The following is a 16,078-nucleotide window of genomic DNA, read 5'->3' as shown; positions in this document are numbered from 1 at the left end:
TGGATTGTTGATTACCTGACAGGAAGACCACAATATGTACGTCTCCCACAGTGTGTGTCTGACAAGGTGATTAGCAACACAGGGGCACCACAGGGGACTGTCCTCTCCCCCTTCCTCTTCACCCTCTACACCACAGACTTCAGCCACTGCACAGAGACCTGCCATCTTCAGAAGTTTTCTGATGACTCTGCGGTGGTTGGATGCATCAGCAGGGATGATGAGACAGAGTACCGGGCTGTGGTCGACTCCTTTGTCACGTGGTGTGAGCAGAATCATCTGCAGCTCAACGTGGCAAAGACCAAGGAACTGATCGTGGACTTCAGGAAGACCAGGAAACACTTGACCCCTGTTTCAATCCAGGGGGTCAGTGTTGACATTGTGGAGGACTATAAATACCTTGGAGTACACATTGACAATAAACTGGACTGGGCTAAAAACACCACAGCACTTTACAGGAAGGGCCAGAGTAGTCTCTATTTTTTGAGGCGACTGAGGTCCTTCAACATCTGCCAGAAAATGCTGAGGATTTTCTATGAGTCTGTGGTGGCCAGCGCGATCCTCTATGCTGCTGCATGCTGGGGGAGCAGGCTGAGGGTCGCAGATGCCAACAGACTTAATAAACTGATCCGTAAGGCCAGCAATGTTGTGGGGATGGAGCTGGACTCCCTCAAGGTGGTGTCGGAGAGGCGGATGCTGTCCAAGATAAAGACAATGTTGGATAACACCTCCCACCCACTCCATGACATGTTGGTCAGTCACAGGAGCACGTTCAGTGAGAGACTGAGATTACCGAAAAGCACCACTGAACGACACAGGAAATCATTCCTGCCTGTGGCCATCTCCCTGTACAACGCATCCACTTAACACACTGTTTGCTGCTACAGCTACACATGTTTCTTTTCCAAATATTTATTTATAAGTGACTTATGTATGTATGTATGTATATATATGTATATATTGTACTATTCTTAGTTAGCGTATTGTCTGTCTTGTCTTAATGTTGGTTTAAAATGGAGCACTGTAACAAAAAATAATTTCCCCCAGGGATCAATAAAGTATTCTGATTCTGATTCTGATTCTGATGTTCAGAAGAAGGTTATAGAACTGTTAATACAGACATTTCAATCTAAATACAGCAGATATAGAAGCCTGAAAGATACACACAAGTTCATATTTTGTGTTAAAAAATAAAAATAAAGAGATTTGAGAAGATTGGAATTTTTTAACCATGCCTTTCTTGTGGAAAACCTAATGCGGCCCAGCCTCACCCAGACTCTGCCTGCAGCGGCCCCCAGCTAAATTGAGTTTGAGACCCCTGTCCTACACCATAAATCAGTAAGAGAGGGTACGACCTCTCTCATGGCCCCAAGTGGTGTGTGCATGCCAGAGCACTCTGGAAGGCACACAGAGTCTTTACAGACTACTCAGGATCAAACCTCTATCATTATGCAATCGATTATACAACTCTAAGCATATATGAGTAAATATTTCTAAGCATAAATGACAGTCAACAATATAAACCTTACAGCTGGTTGTAATAACAGAATTCATTTGTTTCTCAAATGAGAAAGAGCTATCGAGAAACACTCCTAAATCTTTAGTTCTTAACTTTTCCAGTGGGCCAAGGTCAACATTATCTGCTAATGCTAAATAGGCTGCCGTTATTAACTAATGCTAATTTGACATGAATTAGCATTATGCACTAATGCTAACACTTACTTTTTTTAACAATGTGAGTAGCTAATGCTAACACTATTTCCCTTAACTTTATAACAATGTGAACGGCTAATGCTAACACTCTTTTTCCTAGCATTACAACATCTGAGCTGCTAATGCTAAGTAGGCTGCCATTAGCACCTACGTCTAATTTAAGGCAAATACGCATTAGAACCTAATGCTCATATCGTTTTCCTTTGCTTTATAACAATGTGAGCAGCTACTGCTAAATAGCATTAGCTAATAACAGCAGTCTAATTTAATGCAAGTTAGCCTCATTTGCATTACAACGATGTGAGGAGTTAACGCTAAGTATGCTGTCATTAGTGGCTAATTCTAATTAGGGGTGAATAAATATTACCAGCTAATGCTAATATCGTATTCTCTTCCCTTTTAACAATGTGAGCAGCTAGTGCTAGGTAGGCTGATGCTAGCAGCTAATGCTAAAGCTAATTTAATGTGAATTAGCATCACATTAGTGAGGAGTTAATGCTAAGTAGACTGCCATTAGCAGGTAATGCTAATTTTAGGTGAATAGGAATTGGCAGCTAATGCTAATACCATATTTTCTTGCTTTATAACAATGTGACCAGCTAATGCTATGTAGGTTGCCGTTATTAGCTAATACTAATTTGAGGTGAATTAGCATTATCCCCTTATGCTAACAATGTTTTTTCTTACTTTTTAACAATACAAGTAGCTAATGTGAACACTTTTTTTTTTTATTCAATTCTAATTTTTCCCTTGCGATGTGAAGAGTTAATGCTAAATAGGATGCCATTAGTGGCTAATTCTAATTTTAGATGAGAAAGCATTAGAAGCTAATGCTAATACCATATTTTCTTGCTTTATATCAATATTAGTAGGTAATGCTAAGTACGTAGCCATTGTTAGCTAATGCTAATTTAGGTGAATTAGCATTATCCACTAATGCTAACACTGTTTTTGCCAACTCTTTTCCCTTGCATTATAACAATATGAGCAGCTAATGCTAAGAAGGCTGCCATTATTAGGTAATGCTAATTATTATGTGTGTTAGCATTATCCGCTGCTGCTAGCAATGTTTTATCTTACCTTTTAACAATATCAGCAGCTAATGCTAACACTACTTTAATTTCAGTTAAACCTACTTAGCATTAATTAACTTCATTTAGCATTAAGAAGTTTTTGCTATAGGCTACCATTAGTGGCTAATGCTAATTTTAGGTGAATAAGCATTGGCAACTAATGCTTAAACCATATTCTCTTGATTTCTAACAATGTGAGCAGCTAATGCTAAGAACGCTGGTTATTAGGTAATGCTAATTTGATGCGCGTTAGCATTACCCGATAATGCTAAAACTTTTCCCTTCCCTTTTAATAATGCGAGCAACTAGTGCTAAGTAGGCTGATGTTAGCAGCTAATGCTAATTTGATGTGAATTAGCATTGTATTAGTGAGGAGGTAATGTTAAGTAGATTGCCATTAGTCACTAATGCTAATTTTAGGTAAATAGAAATTAGCTAATAATGGCACCTGCTAAGCAGGTGCCATTATTAGCTAATACTAATTTGAGATGAATTTGCATTATCCGCTTATGCTAACAATGTTTTTTCTTACTTTTTAACAATACGCCATTAGTGGCCAATTCTAATTTTAGATGAAAAAGGATTAACAGCTAATGCTCATACTGTTTGCTTTGTAAGAATGACAGCAGCTAATGATATGAAGTCTACCGTTATTAACTAATGCTAATTTGATGAGAATTAGCATTATCCGATAATGGTAACTCTTTTCCCCTGCATTATAACAATGTCAGGAGTTAATGCTAAGTAGACTGCCATTAGGGGCTAACTCTAATTAGGGGTGAATAATTATTAGCAGCTAATACTAATACCGTTTTCTCTTTTTCCTTATAACAACTAATTTGATGCGAATTAGCATTATATTAGTGAGCAGTTAATGCTAAGTAGGCTGCCATTATTAACTAATACTACGTTGACGTGAATTAGCATTATGCGCTACTGCTAATACTGTTTTCTCTTACTTATTAAAAATGATAGTAGCTAATACTAATACTCTTTTCCGTTGGGTAACAACAAAGTGAGGAATTAATGCTAAGTTGGCTGCTTTTAGCGGCTTATTCTAATTAGGGGTGAATAATTATTAGCAGCAAATGCTAATACCGTTTTCTCTTTCCTTATAACAATATGAGCAGTTAATGCTAATTTGATGTAAATTAGCATTATATTAGTGAGGAGTTAATGCTAAGTAGGCTGCCATTAGCAGCTAAAGGTAATTTGAGGTGAATAAGCACTAGTAGCTAATGCCAATACCCTTTTCTCTTGTGTTATAATGATGTGAAACGTTAATATTGTTCTCAAACAACAGAATGAGAATGAAATATTGATTCTAACAGGGCCCATAAACAGCATTAGCTTAGCAGCATTAGCTTATCAGAGTCTCCATCATGGTCACACAAATCCTTAGCGGAGCAAAGTGGCCTACTTAGCAATAGCTGCTGTAGAAAGCAAAGGGAAAACAGTATTAGCATTAGCTGCTAAATGTGCACTTGAGAACAAATCTATTGTGAATTCAGCCGTGAATGTAGTGTTTCCAGTAAGCTTCCATTTCCAAATGTTAGCTGCTCCTGTCTGCCTCTTTGTCACACACACAGACTGAAATGATTCACAGCCTTGTTTCATCCTTCTGTCAGTGTCACTGACTGTCACTGTGACTGTGGACATACAGCATGGGAAACACACACATGGCTGATACTTGTATCTAAAGTTACAAAATGTTGTCTCTGTCCAAATATTACCTAACTGTAAGTCTACTTTTAATGAAACTCTCAACATGACTTATCAGTTATCATTAATGTTCCTGCAAACAGACTCCTTGAAGACCCCCTACATAAATATCCATGTACTATCCAGCTAGACTAGTGTGTCTGTCCCTGAAAATATTCCTGCATGTGTGATTGTTCATGTCTCATCTGCAGGAAACAAACAGGAAGTGAGTGAAAGACACAGGAAATGATTCCAGCTCTTCCTCCTATATCAGACATTCTCTCCATACCTGAGAGTGTCCAGTCTCCAGCCTGGATCCTTCAGTCCAGCCGACAGAAGCTTCATTCCTGAGAGACCTGGATGATTGTAGCTCAGGTCCAGCTCTCTCAGATGGGAGGGGTTGGAGGTCAGAGCTGAGGCCAGAGAAGTACAGCCTTCCTCTGTGATCAGACAGCCTGACAGACTGCAGACACACAAAACAACAATCCATCTGTTATCCATCTCTATAGCAGCATAACTAAGTGATGGTTCAGGGTCACCTGATCCAGCTCTAACTATAAGTTTTATCAAAAAGGAAAGTTTGAAGCTGATCGTCAAAGTAGAGAGGGTGTCTGTCTCCTGAACTCAAACTGGGAGCTGCTTCCACACCCAGTCCAACATAGCCAGGCTTTCTTTGCTGCTTTGACAAAACCTCAAATCCCAGTCAGAGATGGTGAGCATCATCACAGTGATGATCATTTCTCTGTTAACCCAGGCTTTCTGCTTCAGGATCTGTGCACGCTCACAGAACAAGGAGACCTTTAAACATCATTTCACTAAATGGATGGACTGAGCTCAGCCTACAGATGAACTGGATAAATAAAGATTTGACCTCAGTGTGCTCAGTGTTCCTGTCTATTCCTAACATATTCCTAACATGATAGCTGCACTTTAGAGCTCTAAAACTGGAACTGACACATATTTAAACTCCACATGTTACTCAGTACATTCAGTTCTGACACTCGCCCACAGTCCAACAAAGGAAACATGGAGATCACATCAGTTTGTCACCAAAGTCTAATTATTCCAGAGGGCAGTGTTGATACAACTAAAGTTATTTTTAAGCAAAGTTGAGTTTTTTATTGTCGCAGTACTTCATGTCTGAAGTATCACTTAAATGCATTACACGCTGTTGAGGTGGGAGGCTTGGGCAGACTACGTAGGATCAGCTTGTGGGAGGAGTCAGGATAAAACCAAAGAAAGACAAGCTAACAAATACCACAGTGAAGTGAGTAGCTACAAACTGCAGGCCGATTAGTGTTGTTGAAGAAGTCGGTCTGAGGAACGTTCTTAGGATCAACAAATGACGGCATGTATGAGCCTCCCTCAAGACGCACCATCACAAGAAGAACACATGAGCTGTAGAAAAAGGAGAGACTATGAAAGCCACGGCGTTACAACGTGCACCAGCTGTTGGTCTCTCTGGAGACTACTGGGCGTGGCTGGGTAACCATGGTTACTTGGGAGTTACAGTACATGATATTAATGAAGAGTGGGAGCTGCGTTCTATAACAAACAATTTGTTATGAGGTAATCAGCTGATCTTAGTTTAACCGGAAGCCCTTCACAATAATTGCAATGCCTTTATTTTGTACAACTACCATCAGTTCGTCTGTACTGATGGTAACTTAAAGTCACACTAATGTCGTTTAGTTTCTATAGTTTATGTAGTGGAAGTATACTACAGTACCCTGATCACTGATAGGACAGATTTATGTAGATATACACCTTTGTGTTTAACATTACTGCATTATAGTACTGTGATCTTTGTCCTTATATATGGCTATATTAGCTATACTGATGTACGTACATATAACTGGATATGTATCTTATCTATTCATCTTATTTGTCATGTATTTGTATTGTGTACTTCCTTTTTGTAAGAAACCACACACATGATCACAGCCGCAAGAATCAATCAGTGAAAGAATAAAGTGTCTTAAACCAAACCTTAAGCTCTTTATTCCACATGCTGGGATCATTTGGCCTTCAGTGGTGTTCTGGCTGACACACCGGAGTGACCAGAGTGCTAAAGAGTGAATCGGACACACCAGTGTCATCTCTGATATCTCCACTACATTTAATCGTCCTTCAGCTTGTGGCTGCCGTTAGCTGGTCTGCTAGTTAGCTGATTTGCTATTTAGCCGGTGTGCTAGTTAGCTGGTGTGCTAGTTAGCCAGTGTGCTAGTTAGCCGGTTCGCTAGTCAGCTGGTGTGCTGACCAGCGAACCAGTAGGTTACAAGATGAGCTTGTCTGTCTGATGAGCCAGCTCTCTCTGTCTTGGTCATTTTGTCCTTGGGCAAAACCTAACCTACCACTACAACTGTAGCTTACCTCCACCAGTGTGTGAATGTGAGAGTGAATGAATACAGGGAGTGCAGAATTATTAGGCAAATGAGTATGTTGTCCACATCATCCTCTTCATGCATGTTGTCTTACTCCAAGCTGTATAGGCTCGAAAGCCTACTACCAATTAAGCATATTAGGTGATGTGCATCTCTGTAATGAGAAGGGGTGTGGTCTAATGACATCAACACCCTATATCAGGTGTGCATAATTATTAGGTAACGTCCTTTCCTTTGGCAAAATGAGTCAAAAGAAGGACTTGACAGGCTCAGAAAAGTCAAAAACAGTGAGATATCTTGCAGAGGGATGCAGCAGTCTCAAAATTGCAAAGCTTCTGAAGCGTGATCATCGAACAATCAAGCGTTTCATTCAAAATAGTCAACAGGGTCGCAAGAAGCGTGTGGAAAAACCAAGGCGCCAAATAACTGCCCATGAACTGAGAAAAGTCAAGCGTGCAGCTGCCAAGATGCCACTTGCCACCAGTTTGGCCATATTTCAGAGCTGCAACATCACTGGAGTGCCCAAAAGCACAAGGTGTGCAATACTCAGAGACATGGCCAAGGTAAGAAAGGCTGAAAGACGACCACCACTGAACAAGACACACAAGCTGAAACGTCAAGACTGGGCCAAGAAATATCTCAAGACTGGTTTTTCTAAGGTTTTATGGACTGATGAAATGAGAGTGAGTCTTGATGGGCCAGATGGATGGGCCCGTGGCTGGATTGGTAAAGGGCAGAGAGCTCCAGTCCCACTCAGACGCCAGCAAGGTGGAGGTGGAGTACTGGTTTGGGCTGGTATCATCAAAGATGAGCTTGTGGGGCCTTTTCGGGTTGAGGATGGAGTCAAGCTCAACTCCCAGTCCTACTGCCAGTTTCTGGAAGACACCTTCTTCAAGCAGTGGTACAGGAAGAAGTCTGCATCCTTCAAGAAAAACATGATTTTCATGCAGGACAATGCTCCATCACACGCGTCCAAGTACTCCACAGCGTGGCTGGCAAGAAAGGGTATAAAAGAAGAAAAACTAATGACATGGCCTCCTTGTTCACCTGATCTGAACCCCATTGAGAACCTGTGGTCCATCATCAAATGTGAGATTTACAAGGAGGGAAAACAGTACACCTCTCTGAACAGTGTCTGGGAGGCTGTGGTTGCTGCTGCACGCAATGTTGATGGTGAACAGATCAAAACACTGACAGAATCCATGGATGGCAGGCTTTTGAGTGTCCTTGCAAAGAAAGGTGGCTATATTGGTCGCTGATTTGTTTTTGTTTTGTTTTTGAATGTCAGAAATGTATATTTGTGAATGTGGAGATGTTATATTGGTGTCACTGGTAAAAATAAATAAATGAAATGGGTATATATTTGTTTTTTGTTAAGTTGCCTAATAATTCTGCACAGTAATAGTCACCTGCACACACAGATATCCCCCTAAAATAGCTCAAACTAAAAACAAACTAAAAACTACTTCCAAAAACATTCAGCTTTGATATTAATGAGTTTTTTGGGTTCATTGAGAACATGGTTGTTGTTCAATAATAAAATTATTCCTCAAAAATACAACTTGCCTAATAATTCTGCACTCCCTGTAGTGGGATTGTAAAGGGTCTTTGAGGGTCTCGAAAAGCGCTATATAAATGCAATCCATTATTATTATTAAGAGCATCTTTAGGCCTGACTGTGCTCATCCTTCCTCCAACCTCTCCTTACCAAAGATAACAACTACATCAGTATTAGCTCAATAACAATTTCTGCAATTCAATTGTGGACATTCATTTTTAAACCTTGTGTAAAACGATAAAACCTCAAAGTCTGAGCATTATTCTTTGTGCAAACAGCTCTTGCAGGTTCCCCCGGACTTAGGTTATTTTTATTATTTAATTACTTTCCTTTAAGCAGCTGTTCAGGCTACTAAACTCATCCCAGAAATAACAAGTGACACCATTAATAGTAGAGGTGGGAATCACCATACAACTCGCGATACGATATTATCACAATACTTAACGCACGATACGATATTATTGCGATTTTTTAAAATATTTTGCGATATTTAAATTCTGCACATAAGGTAAACTTTATCAATATTCATTTTATCTAATATCAAAGTCTCACACTCAGTCTTTCTCTCATTTCAGTCAGTTTTATTGTTGACAAACTGAACGGTTTGTATTACAGTCTAGTCCAACTTAACTGAATGCAACCATCTGGTACAATTATAGCTATTCTGAACTATGCAATTTATGAAAACTATGCAGCCCCTTCAGCAACTGAAGAATTTGAAAGTAAATTTAAAAAAATATATAATTTTACATTAAATAAAAAAGTTTCAAACTTAATTAAAATTAAACATGTCTTAAATTAAAATAAGTAAACTGTCATGTTTATTGCTGCCAAAAAAAAAGTTAAACACATTTGGACAGTGAAGGAATGTCAGGATTGTTGCTCAGAAAAAGGATCAACATGCTCTGAAGTCAACATGCTCTGACTCCAGAGCATGTTGACTTCAGAGAAAAAATTGTTTGTAACAAAATATCGATTTCTGCTGTCCCTGTATCGATACATTATTAGCAAACAAAATATCACGATACTACACAGTATCGATTTTTTCCCCCACCCCTAATTAATAGTGGAGCTAACTTTAACAGGTGAAACTGATTTGACCTATAAGGCTACTGCAGTTACTTCTTATCAGGTTTAGTAGGGAAGACATCTGGATGAGGTAGTTAGTAGTATGTAGTTAGTACCGGGCGACTCCCCTCCCCCACATCGGCACCAGAACCCTGTATTATCTACAGGGTAAGACTGCCTGTTTTATCAAACTATGGCCATTACTACTGTGATCATTTGCAGCCCAGTGTGCCGCTCTCTCTGCTGGGATGAACCACTGGAGCTCACCCAGTCATCCCTTTCTTTCTCTCAAGAAGAAGTGAAATAAATATATTTATTATGTTACGAGTCTAATATTCTTTAAATCAAACTGTAATGAATAAATGAAGCAAGAAGATTTGGTGGCTCCACGTGTTGTAGAAGAAAAGATAAACATCTCATTTTGAGAAATCAGCCTTTAAAATTAAGTACTGTGAATAAAAAACAAACAGCGAGCCAATCAGCAGTCGCCAATATCCTCCTAATTTCATTCACAAAGAAATCAAATATATATATTATGGGCCCAAAGGAGCCTAAATCTTTAAATTAGGCAGTGCATGAAGTATTTTTTTTAAATAAACAGAGACATAACTATAACAACTTTTAGTAATTCAGAGTCCAATTATCCACTCAAATGTAAATAAAAGCTCACTTGACAGCTGTAAAAGTTACCTGTTTATACAATAATATAAATCACATTTCAAATGATCATCTGTGGAAAAGTTTGAATCCTGACCTGAGAGTTTCCACTGCACACTGTGAACTCTTTAGTCCAGCGGACAGAAGCTTCACTCCTGAATCCTGCAGGTCAGAGTTACTCAGGTCCAGCTCTCTCAGACTGGAGGACTGGGAGCTGAGGACTGAGCACAGAGCTTCACAGCTTCTCTCTGACAGGTTACAGCCACTCAGTCTGAAAAATAAAAGACAATCTATAAAACAAGTACTCATGTAGAGTTTGTTAATACATTTCACAACATTAAATGTTGACTTTCTATTTTTAAAGGAAACATAAACATACTAAGATACAACATCATATGTATGAACTTTAATTAATAATTCTAAAAACTAAATGTTTTCTGATCTGACCTCAGAGTATTCAGTTTACAGTTTAAACGTTGTAGTCCAGCAGACAGAAGCTTCACTCCTGAATCCTGCAGCTTTCTGATACTCAGGTCCAGCTCTGTCAGACTAGAGGACTGCGAGCTGAGAACTGAGGACAGAGCTTCACAGTTTTCCTCTGAGAGTTCACAGATGTTAAGTCTGAAGATAAAAACATGAATAAAGATTGTTGTTAAAGTGTAATCAAGGTGCAATAGCTTATTGTCTTGTGCTGAGCAGGTTAGTAAAACTTCCGTTTAACTTTGAAATGAATAAAAATGCTATGAAACAAGGATAACTGGATAAAGACATAAACAAAAACAAACATCAAACACATAAACAAACAGAACTAAACATAATACAAATTGATCTGACCTCAGAACATTCAGTTTGGCATGTGGACTCTCCACTGCAGCAGACAGAAGCTTTACTGCTGAAGCCTTCAGGCTGTTGGTACTCAGGTCCAGCTCTCTCAGACTACAGGACTGGGAGCTGACCACTGACAACAAATTTTCACAGCCTTTCTCTGAGACGTTACAGCTGCTCAGTCTGTGAGAGAAAGGAAAAAAAAAAAAAAAAAAAAAAAACAATATATGTGATCAAATTAAATTTGTTTATATGTTGAACCCTTTTTTTTTTTAATTTATTTAAACCTATGAGACTATGAGTGCTACCAGTCCAGTGCACATGATTGGTACCTTGATGGTACCTTGCTCAGGGGTACCACAAGGTAACTATTCGGTGGATTCGACCCCTGACCTTATGATCATGGGGCGACCACTCTGCCTACTGAGCTAATAATTCTGTGTACACTGTCATACAATATTAACTAAAACAATTATTTTAGAAAATTTTAGTAATTCAATAATCATGCTCATTACCTGTGTATTGTGAATAACACTGGATTTTAAACACTAGCTGTATAAAACTCTTCCTGTTAAAGGTGTGTATAAAGGAGATGAGCTGAAATGCAGACTTCATGGAGAATGTTTGCTGTCAGCATATATCAAAGACAAAGCAGAGATCCATCCAGTCTCTTCCACTAAGCCCACAGAGGGACAGACAACCACTCTCACTCACACCTGCATGAAGTTTAGATCACCAGGTAACCTAACTGCATGTCTGTGGACAGTGGGAGGAAACTGTAGAGGACCCAGAGTGAACCCACTGTAATTCTGTGATAACACTGGTTATGGAAGCCTTACAGTTACATATGGTTACTGACAAGAAACACGACCTTAGAGGCAATTTCAGTAATGAAGACCGAGTTTCTCCCTCCATACAGGATGAAAACATGACAGCACAGCAGAGATTTATATTTAAAAAGGGAGGGTGTGCACTGAAAGTGAGATACAAACTTGAACTTAAATTATGAACATCAGAAAAAGATGTAGGTGAAGTCTGGCAGGTGAAGTTTGTGCATTAGAATAAAACAACCAAACTCCTGGAGTTGGAGACAAATGAACAAGCTGAGGATAATAAACCTGTCAGAGGGGCTGAAGCATCAGAGCTCATGTTCTTATAGGCTGGGTCTGGATTGTCCTTTGATAAGAGTTACAGAACAAAGTGTGTTTTAGAAATGCTGGAGTGAAACATTAAAACTACCATATATTTACCGAGTGACTGATGATCATTTAATTTACTATTTTAAAAAAATGTTACAGTGCTCTTTGAACTCAGCATTTCTGATTTATTTCCCATGATTTTAACAATGAAGCGATGACAACATGTTTACTCACAGAGCTTTGTTGGAGGCTTTGACCACTGGCAGCAGCCTCAGAAGAGCCTCCTCTGAAGCAGAGTATTTCTGCAGGTCAAACACATCCAGATCTTCTTCTGATGACAGTAAGATGAAGGTCAGAGCTGAGCACTGAGCAGGAGACAGTTCATCTGTGGAGAGACTTCCTGATCTCAGGGACTGTTGGATCTCCTCCACTAGAGAACGATCATTCAGTTCATTCAGACAGTGGAACAGATTGATGCTTTTCTCTGCAGACAGATTCTTACTGAGCTTCTTCTTGATGTACTGGACTGTTTCCTGATTGGTCAGTGAGCTACTTCCTGTCTGTGTCATCAGGGCTCGTAGGAGAGTCTGATTGGTCTGCAGGGAAAGACCCAGGAGGAAGCGGAGGAACAAGTCCAGGTGTCCATTTGGACTCTGTAAGGCCTTGTTCACAGCACTCTGGTAGAAGTGTTTCTTTGCAGATTCTCCTGTTTCAGACTTCTGGGAGGTTGTTTGTTGTTGTTCCATCAGATTGAGTCCAGAGTTGATGAAGGTCCGATGGACATGAAGAGCAGCCAGAAACTCCTGAACACTCAGATGGATGAAGCAGAACACCTTGTCCTGGTACAGTCCTCTCTCCTCTTTAAAGATCTGTGTGAACACTCCTGAGTACACTGAGGCTGCTCTGATATCGATGCCACACTCTGTCAGGTCTGATTCATAGAAGATCAGGTTTCCTTTCTGCAGCTGATCAAAAGCCAGTTTTCCCAGAGACTCCATCATCTTCCTGCTCTCTGGACTCCAGTGTGGATCTGTCTCAGCTCCTCCATCATACTTGACCTTCTTCACTTTGGCCTGAACCACCAGGAAGTGGATGTACATCTCAGTCAGGGTCTTGGGCAGCTCTCCTCCCTCTCTGGTTTCCAGCACATCCTCCAGAACTGTAGCAGTGATCCAGCAGAAGACTGGGATGTGACACATGATGTGGAGGCTTCGTGATGTCTTGATGTGGGAGATGATCCTGCTGGCCTGCTCCTCATCTCTGAATCTCTTCCTGAAGTACTCCTCCTTCTTCTGTGGATCAGTGAACCCTCTCACCTCTGTCACCATGCCAACACAGTCAGGAGGGATCTGATTGGCTGCTGCAGGTCGTGTGGTTATCCAGAGGCGAGCAGAGGGAAGCAGTTTCCCCCTGATGAGGTTTATCAGCAGCACATCCACTGAGGTGGACTTTCTAGGGTCAGTTAGGATTGTAGTTTTGTGGAAGTCCAGAGGAAGTCGACACTCATCCAGACCATCAAAGATGAACACAACCTGGAAGTCTTCAAAGCTGCAGATTCCTGCTTCTTTGGTTTCAGTAAAGAAGTGATGAACAAGTCCCACCAAGCTGAACTTTTCCTCTTTCAGCACATTCAGCTCTCTGAAAGTGAATGGAAATATGAACTGGATGTCCTGGTTGGCTTTGTCTTCAGCCCAGTCCAGGCTGTATTTCTGTGTTAAGACTGTTTTCCCAATGCCAGCCACTCCCTTTGTCAGCACTGTTCTGATTGGTTCATCTCTTCCAGGTGAGGCTTTAAAGATGTCTTCTTGTCTGATGGTTGTTTCTGGTCTGTCTGGTTTCCTGGATGCTGTTTCAATCTGTCTGACCTCATGTTCATCATTGACCTCTGCAGTCCCTCCCTCTGTGATGTAGAGCTCTGTGTAGATCTGATTCAGGAGGGTTGGGTTTCCTGCTTTAGCGATGCCCTCAAACACACACTGGAACTTCTTCTTCAGCTTAGACTTAAGTTTACGATGACAAACAGCAGCTGGAAGTTCTGAATAATAATAATAAAAATACAACTTTAACAATCATATTTTACAAAATGCTGATGACAATTTCTGACCCACTGAGAAATGACTGAACACACTGGTGTCACAAGTGTCTCATTTATCCAGCAGCTTAAACCTTTAGATAAATCCTCTTACTGCTCTGCAGACGGTCAGCCAGCTCCTCCTGCTTCATTCTCCTCAGGAAGTCCACTGTGATCTTCACAAACGCCTCTCTGCTGTTTCTCCTCTGCTCATCATCCTCCCTCTGAAACTCCAAGCACTGGGGCTTATTTGGATTCAGAGACTTCTGGATCTTCTTCAGCTCGTTCTTCACAAAAGTGATGATGTTGTCCTCCAGCAGCTGGAACAGAATATTTATGAATGACCCACCACTCTGAACCTCAGTATCCACAACGTCCACTTCTTTACGATCAAGGGGCATATCATCCACGACCTCTTCACCAATTATAGGTTTGACTTTATCTGATTAACTGAGACTTTGTCCACAACTCCATGATCCCAAAACGTTGATGCTGTTCATATGAATGCAGCGATTTCAGTGGGAGAAACATTTCACTGGTGTTCAGAGCTGAACTACCAACAGGTTGATGATCAAAGCCAGAAACTTGGAGATGTTTCAGGTGACTGAGTTGATCGTACAGACAACTGGTCTTAAAGGTTCACTCTGTTTACACATACAGATCAGTATTTAAGGTTTGACTCTCATCATCCACTGGGGCACAAACTGGGCGTCATCAGGACACAACAACACAGAACAAACACCATCCCCACAGACACAGCAGCCAGCGAAGCAGAAGAACTTCACATCAAGAAGGTCCTGAGTAAATGTGAACGCTGGTTTGAGGGCGGAGTCAAGGAGGCCATTTATGTGAAAAGGAAAGACCATCTCTGAATGGAGGAGGGGCCTAAGGGTACAACTGTCACCATCTTACATGCTGTGATTGCAGCCATTCCCCAGCTCTCTGTGAACTGGACTCATGACCATTGATCAACAACCATTGATCAATGGTCCTGACAATATGCGTACCAATGATCAATGAACTGACCTCCCAGCCCATTGTTCCTTCAGTGGGCTGGTTTCAGTCATACAAATGTCCTGTTTATGAGATTGAAACCTGCAGTCAGCTGAGACTGAAGAAGTCACCTGATGATGATGAAACGTTTCTCCCACTGAAAACATCCAGATGAACAGAATCAAGCTTTTTGGGATTTACGTACCTGGATGATTGAGCATCAAGACACAACTCTGTGACTTTTCTCAGATGAATAAATCCTCTCCTCCAGCTTTGTTTACATCTACCAGCCCTGTGGCGCTGCCCAGGGAAATAAGCTATGTGAGAGGTGGAAAGTCATACAGGTGTCTGCTCCTGCCTTCAGTTATTTTATCTACTGTGTGTCAACTGGCTGAACCTCCTCCAACTGTCTACTGTCTCCCTAAACTCAACAATGACTTAGTGATCTATCCATTCTCTGACCAAACACATCCTGCTGCAGGAGGTTAACATAGCAGCCAATGATGATCCCACTCACTGTGAACAACACATTTGGACCTGATTTGCTGCTCTGGTTTACACGTGAACTTCCACTGCTGCTGTCACCAACTTGAGAGGCTCTACAGAAAAACTGGACTTGTCCATAAAAATCATAAACTACATTACAAGGACAGCATTGCTCAATCAACTCTAATTACTACTGACATGTTATCTCTTCTAACTAAGGTACAGACACTCAAACTTGCTGCTTTCAGTGAGAAGTCAAATGTCTGAATATGAGCTGGAAGCCACTGAGAGTCCTCCTCCTTCCCGTGGGGTTTACTTTCTCTACTACTTTCACTATAAACACGCCCCTTTCATGCACCTGCAGAGGGCCACCAGCAGATGGAGCTGTCTTAAACAAATCCACTTGGATAGTT

At 40.7% G+C, this 16,078-nt stretch overlaps 2 protein-coding genes across 2 annotated transcripts in view; one reads left to right on the top strand and one right to left on the bottom strand.

The window, feature by feature from the left end:
- LOC146640647 (uncharacterized) overlaps window positions 1-16,078 on the bottom strand; it is a 126,267-nt gene that overhangs the window by 5,205 nt on the left and 104,984 nt on the right. Inside the window, exons 6-11 of the mRNA XM_085399917.1 lie at window positions 14,302-14,506; window positions 12,350-14,150; window positions 10,986-11,159; window positions 10,599-10,772; window positions 10,249-10,422; window positions 4,774-4,947 (exon numbers count right to left, since the gene is read on the bottom strand). Of these exons, the coding sequence (XP_085256043.1) occupies window positions 4,774-4,947; window positions 10,249-10,422; window positions 10,599-10,772; window positions 10,986-11,159; window positions 12,350-14,150; window positions 14,302-14,506 (2,702 nt within the window). The remainder of the gene's footprint in view (window positions 1-4,773; window positions 4,948-10,248; window positions 10,423-10,598; window positions 10,773-10,985; window positions 11,160-12,349; window positions 14,151-14,301; window positions 14,507-16,078) is intronic.
- LOC146640649 (uncharacterized) overlaps window positions 1-16,078 on the top strand; it is a 108,495-nt gene that overhangs the window by 43,123 nt on the left and 49,294 nt on the right. The gene's annotated exons all lie outside the window — the stretch shown is intronic.

The sequence above is a fragment of the Rhamphochromis longiceps genome, unplaced genomic scaffold (assembly GCF_057381845.1).
Source record: "Rhamphochromis longiceps isolate RC_006_pf unplaced genomic scaffold, R_longiceps_female_GT1.1 unmapped_scaffold_4, whole genome shotgun sequence".
Taxonomy (NCBI): domain Eukaryota; kingdom Metazoa; phylum Chordata; class Actinopteri; order Cichliformes; family Cichlidae; genus Rhamphochromis; species Rhamphochromis longiceps.
The sequence above is the reverse complement of the archived record's forward strand: the minus strand, read 5'-3'. Positions and strand labels throughout refer to the sequence as shown.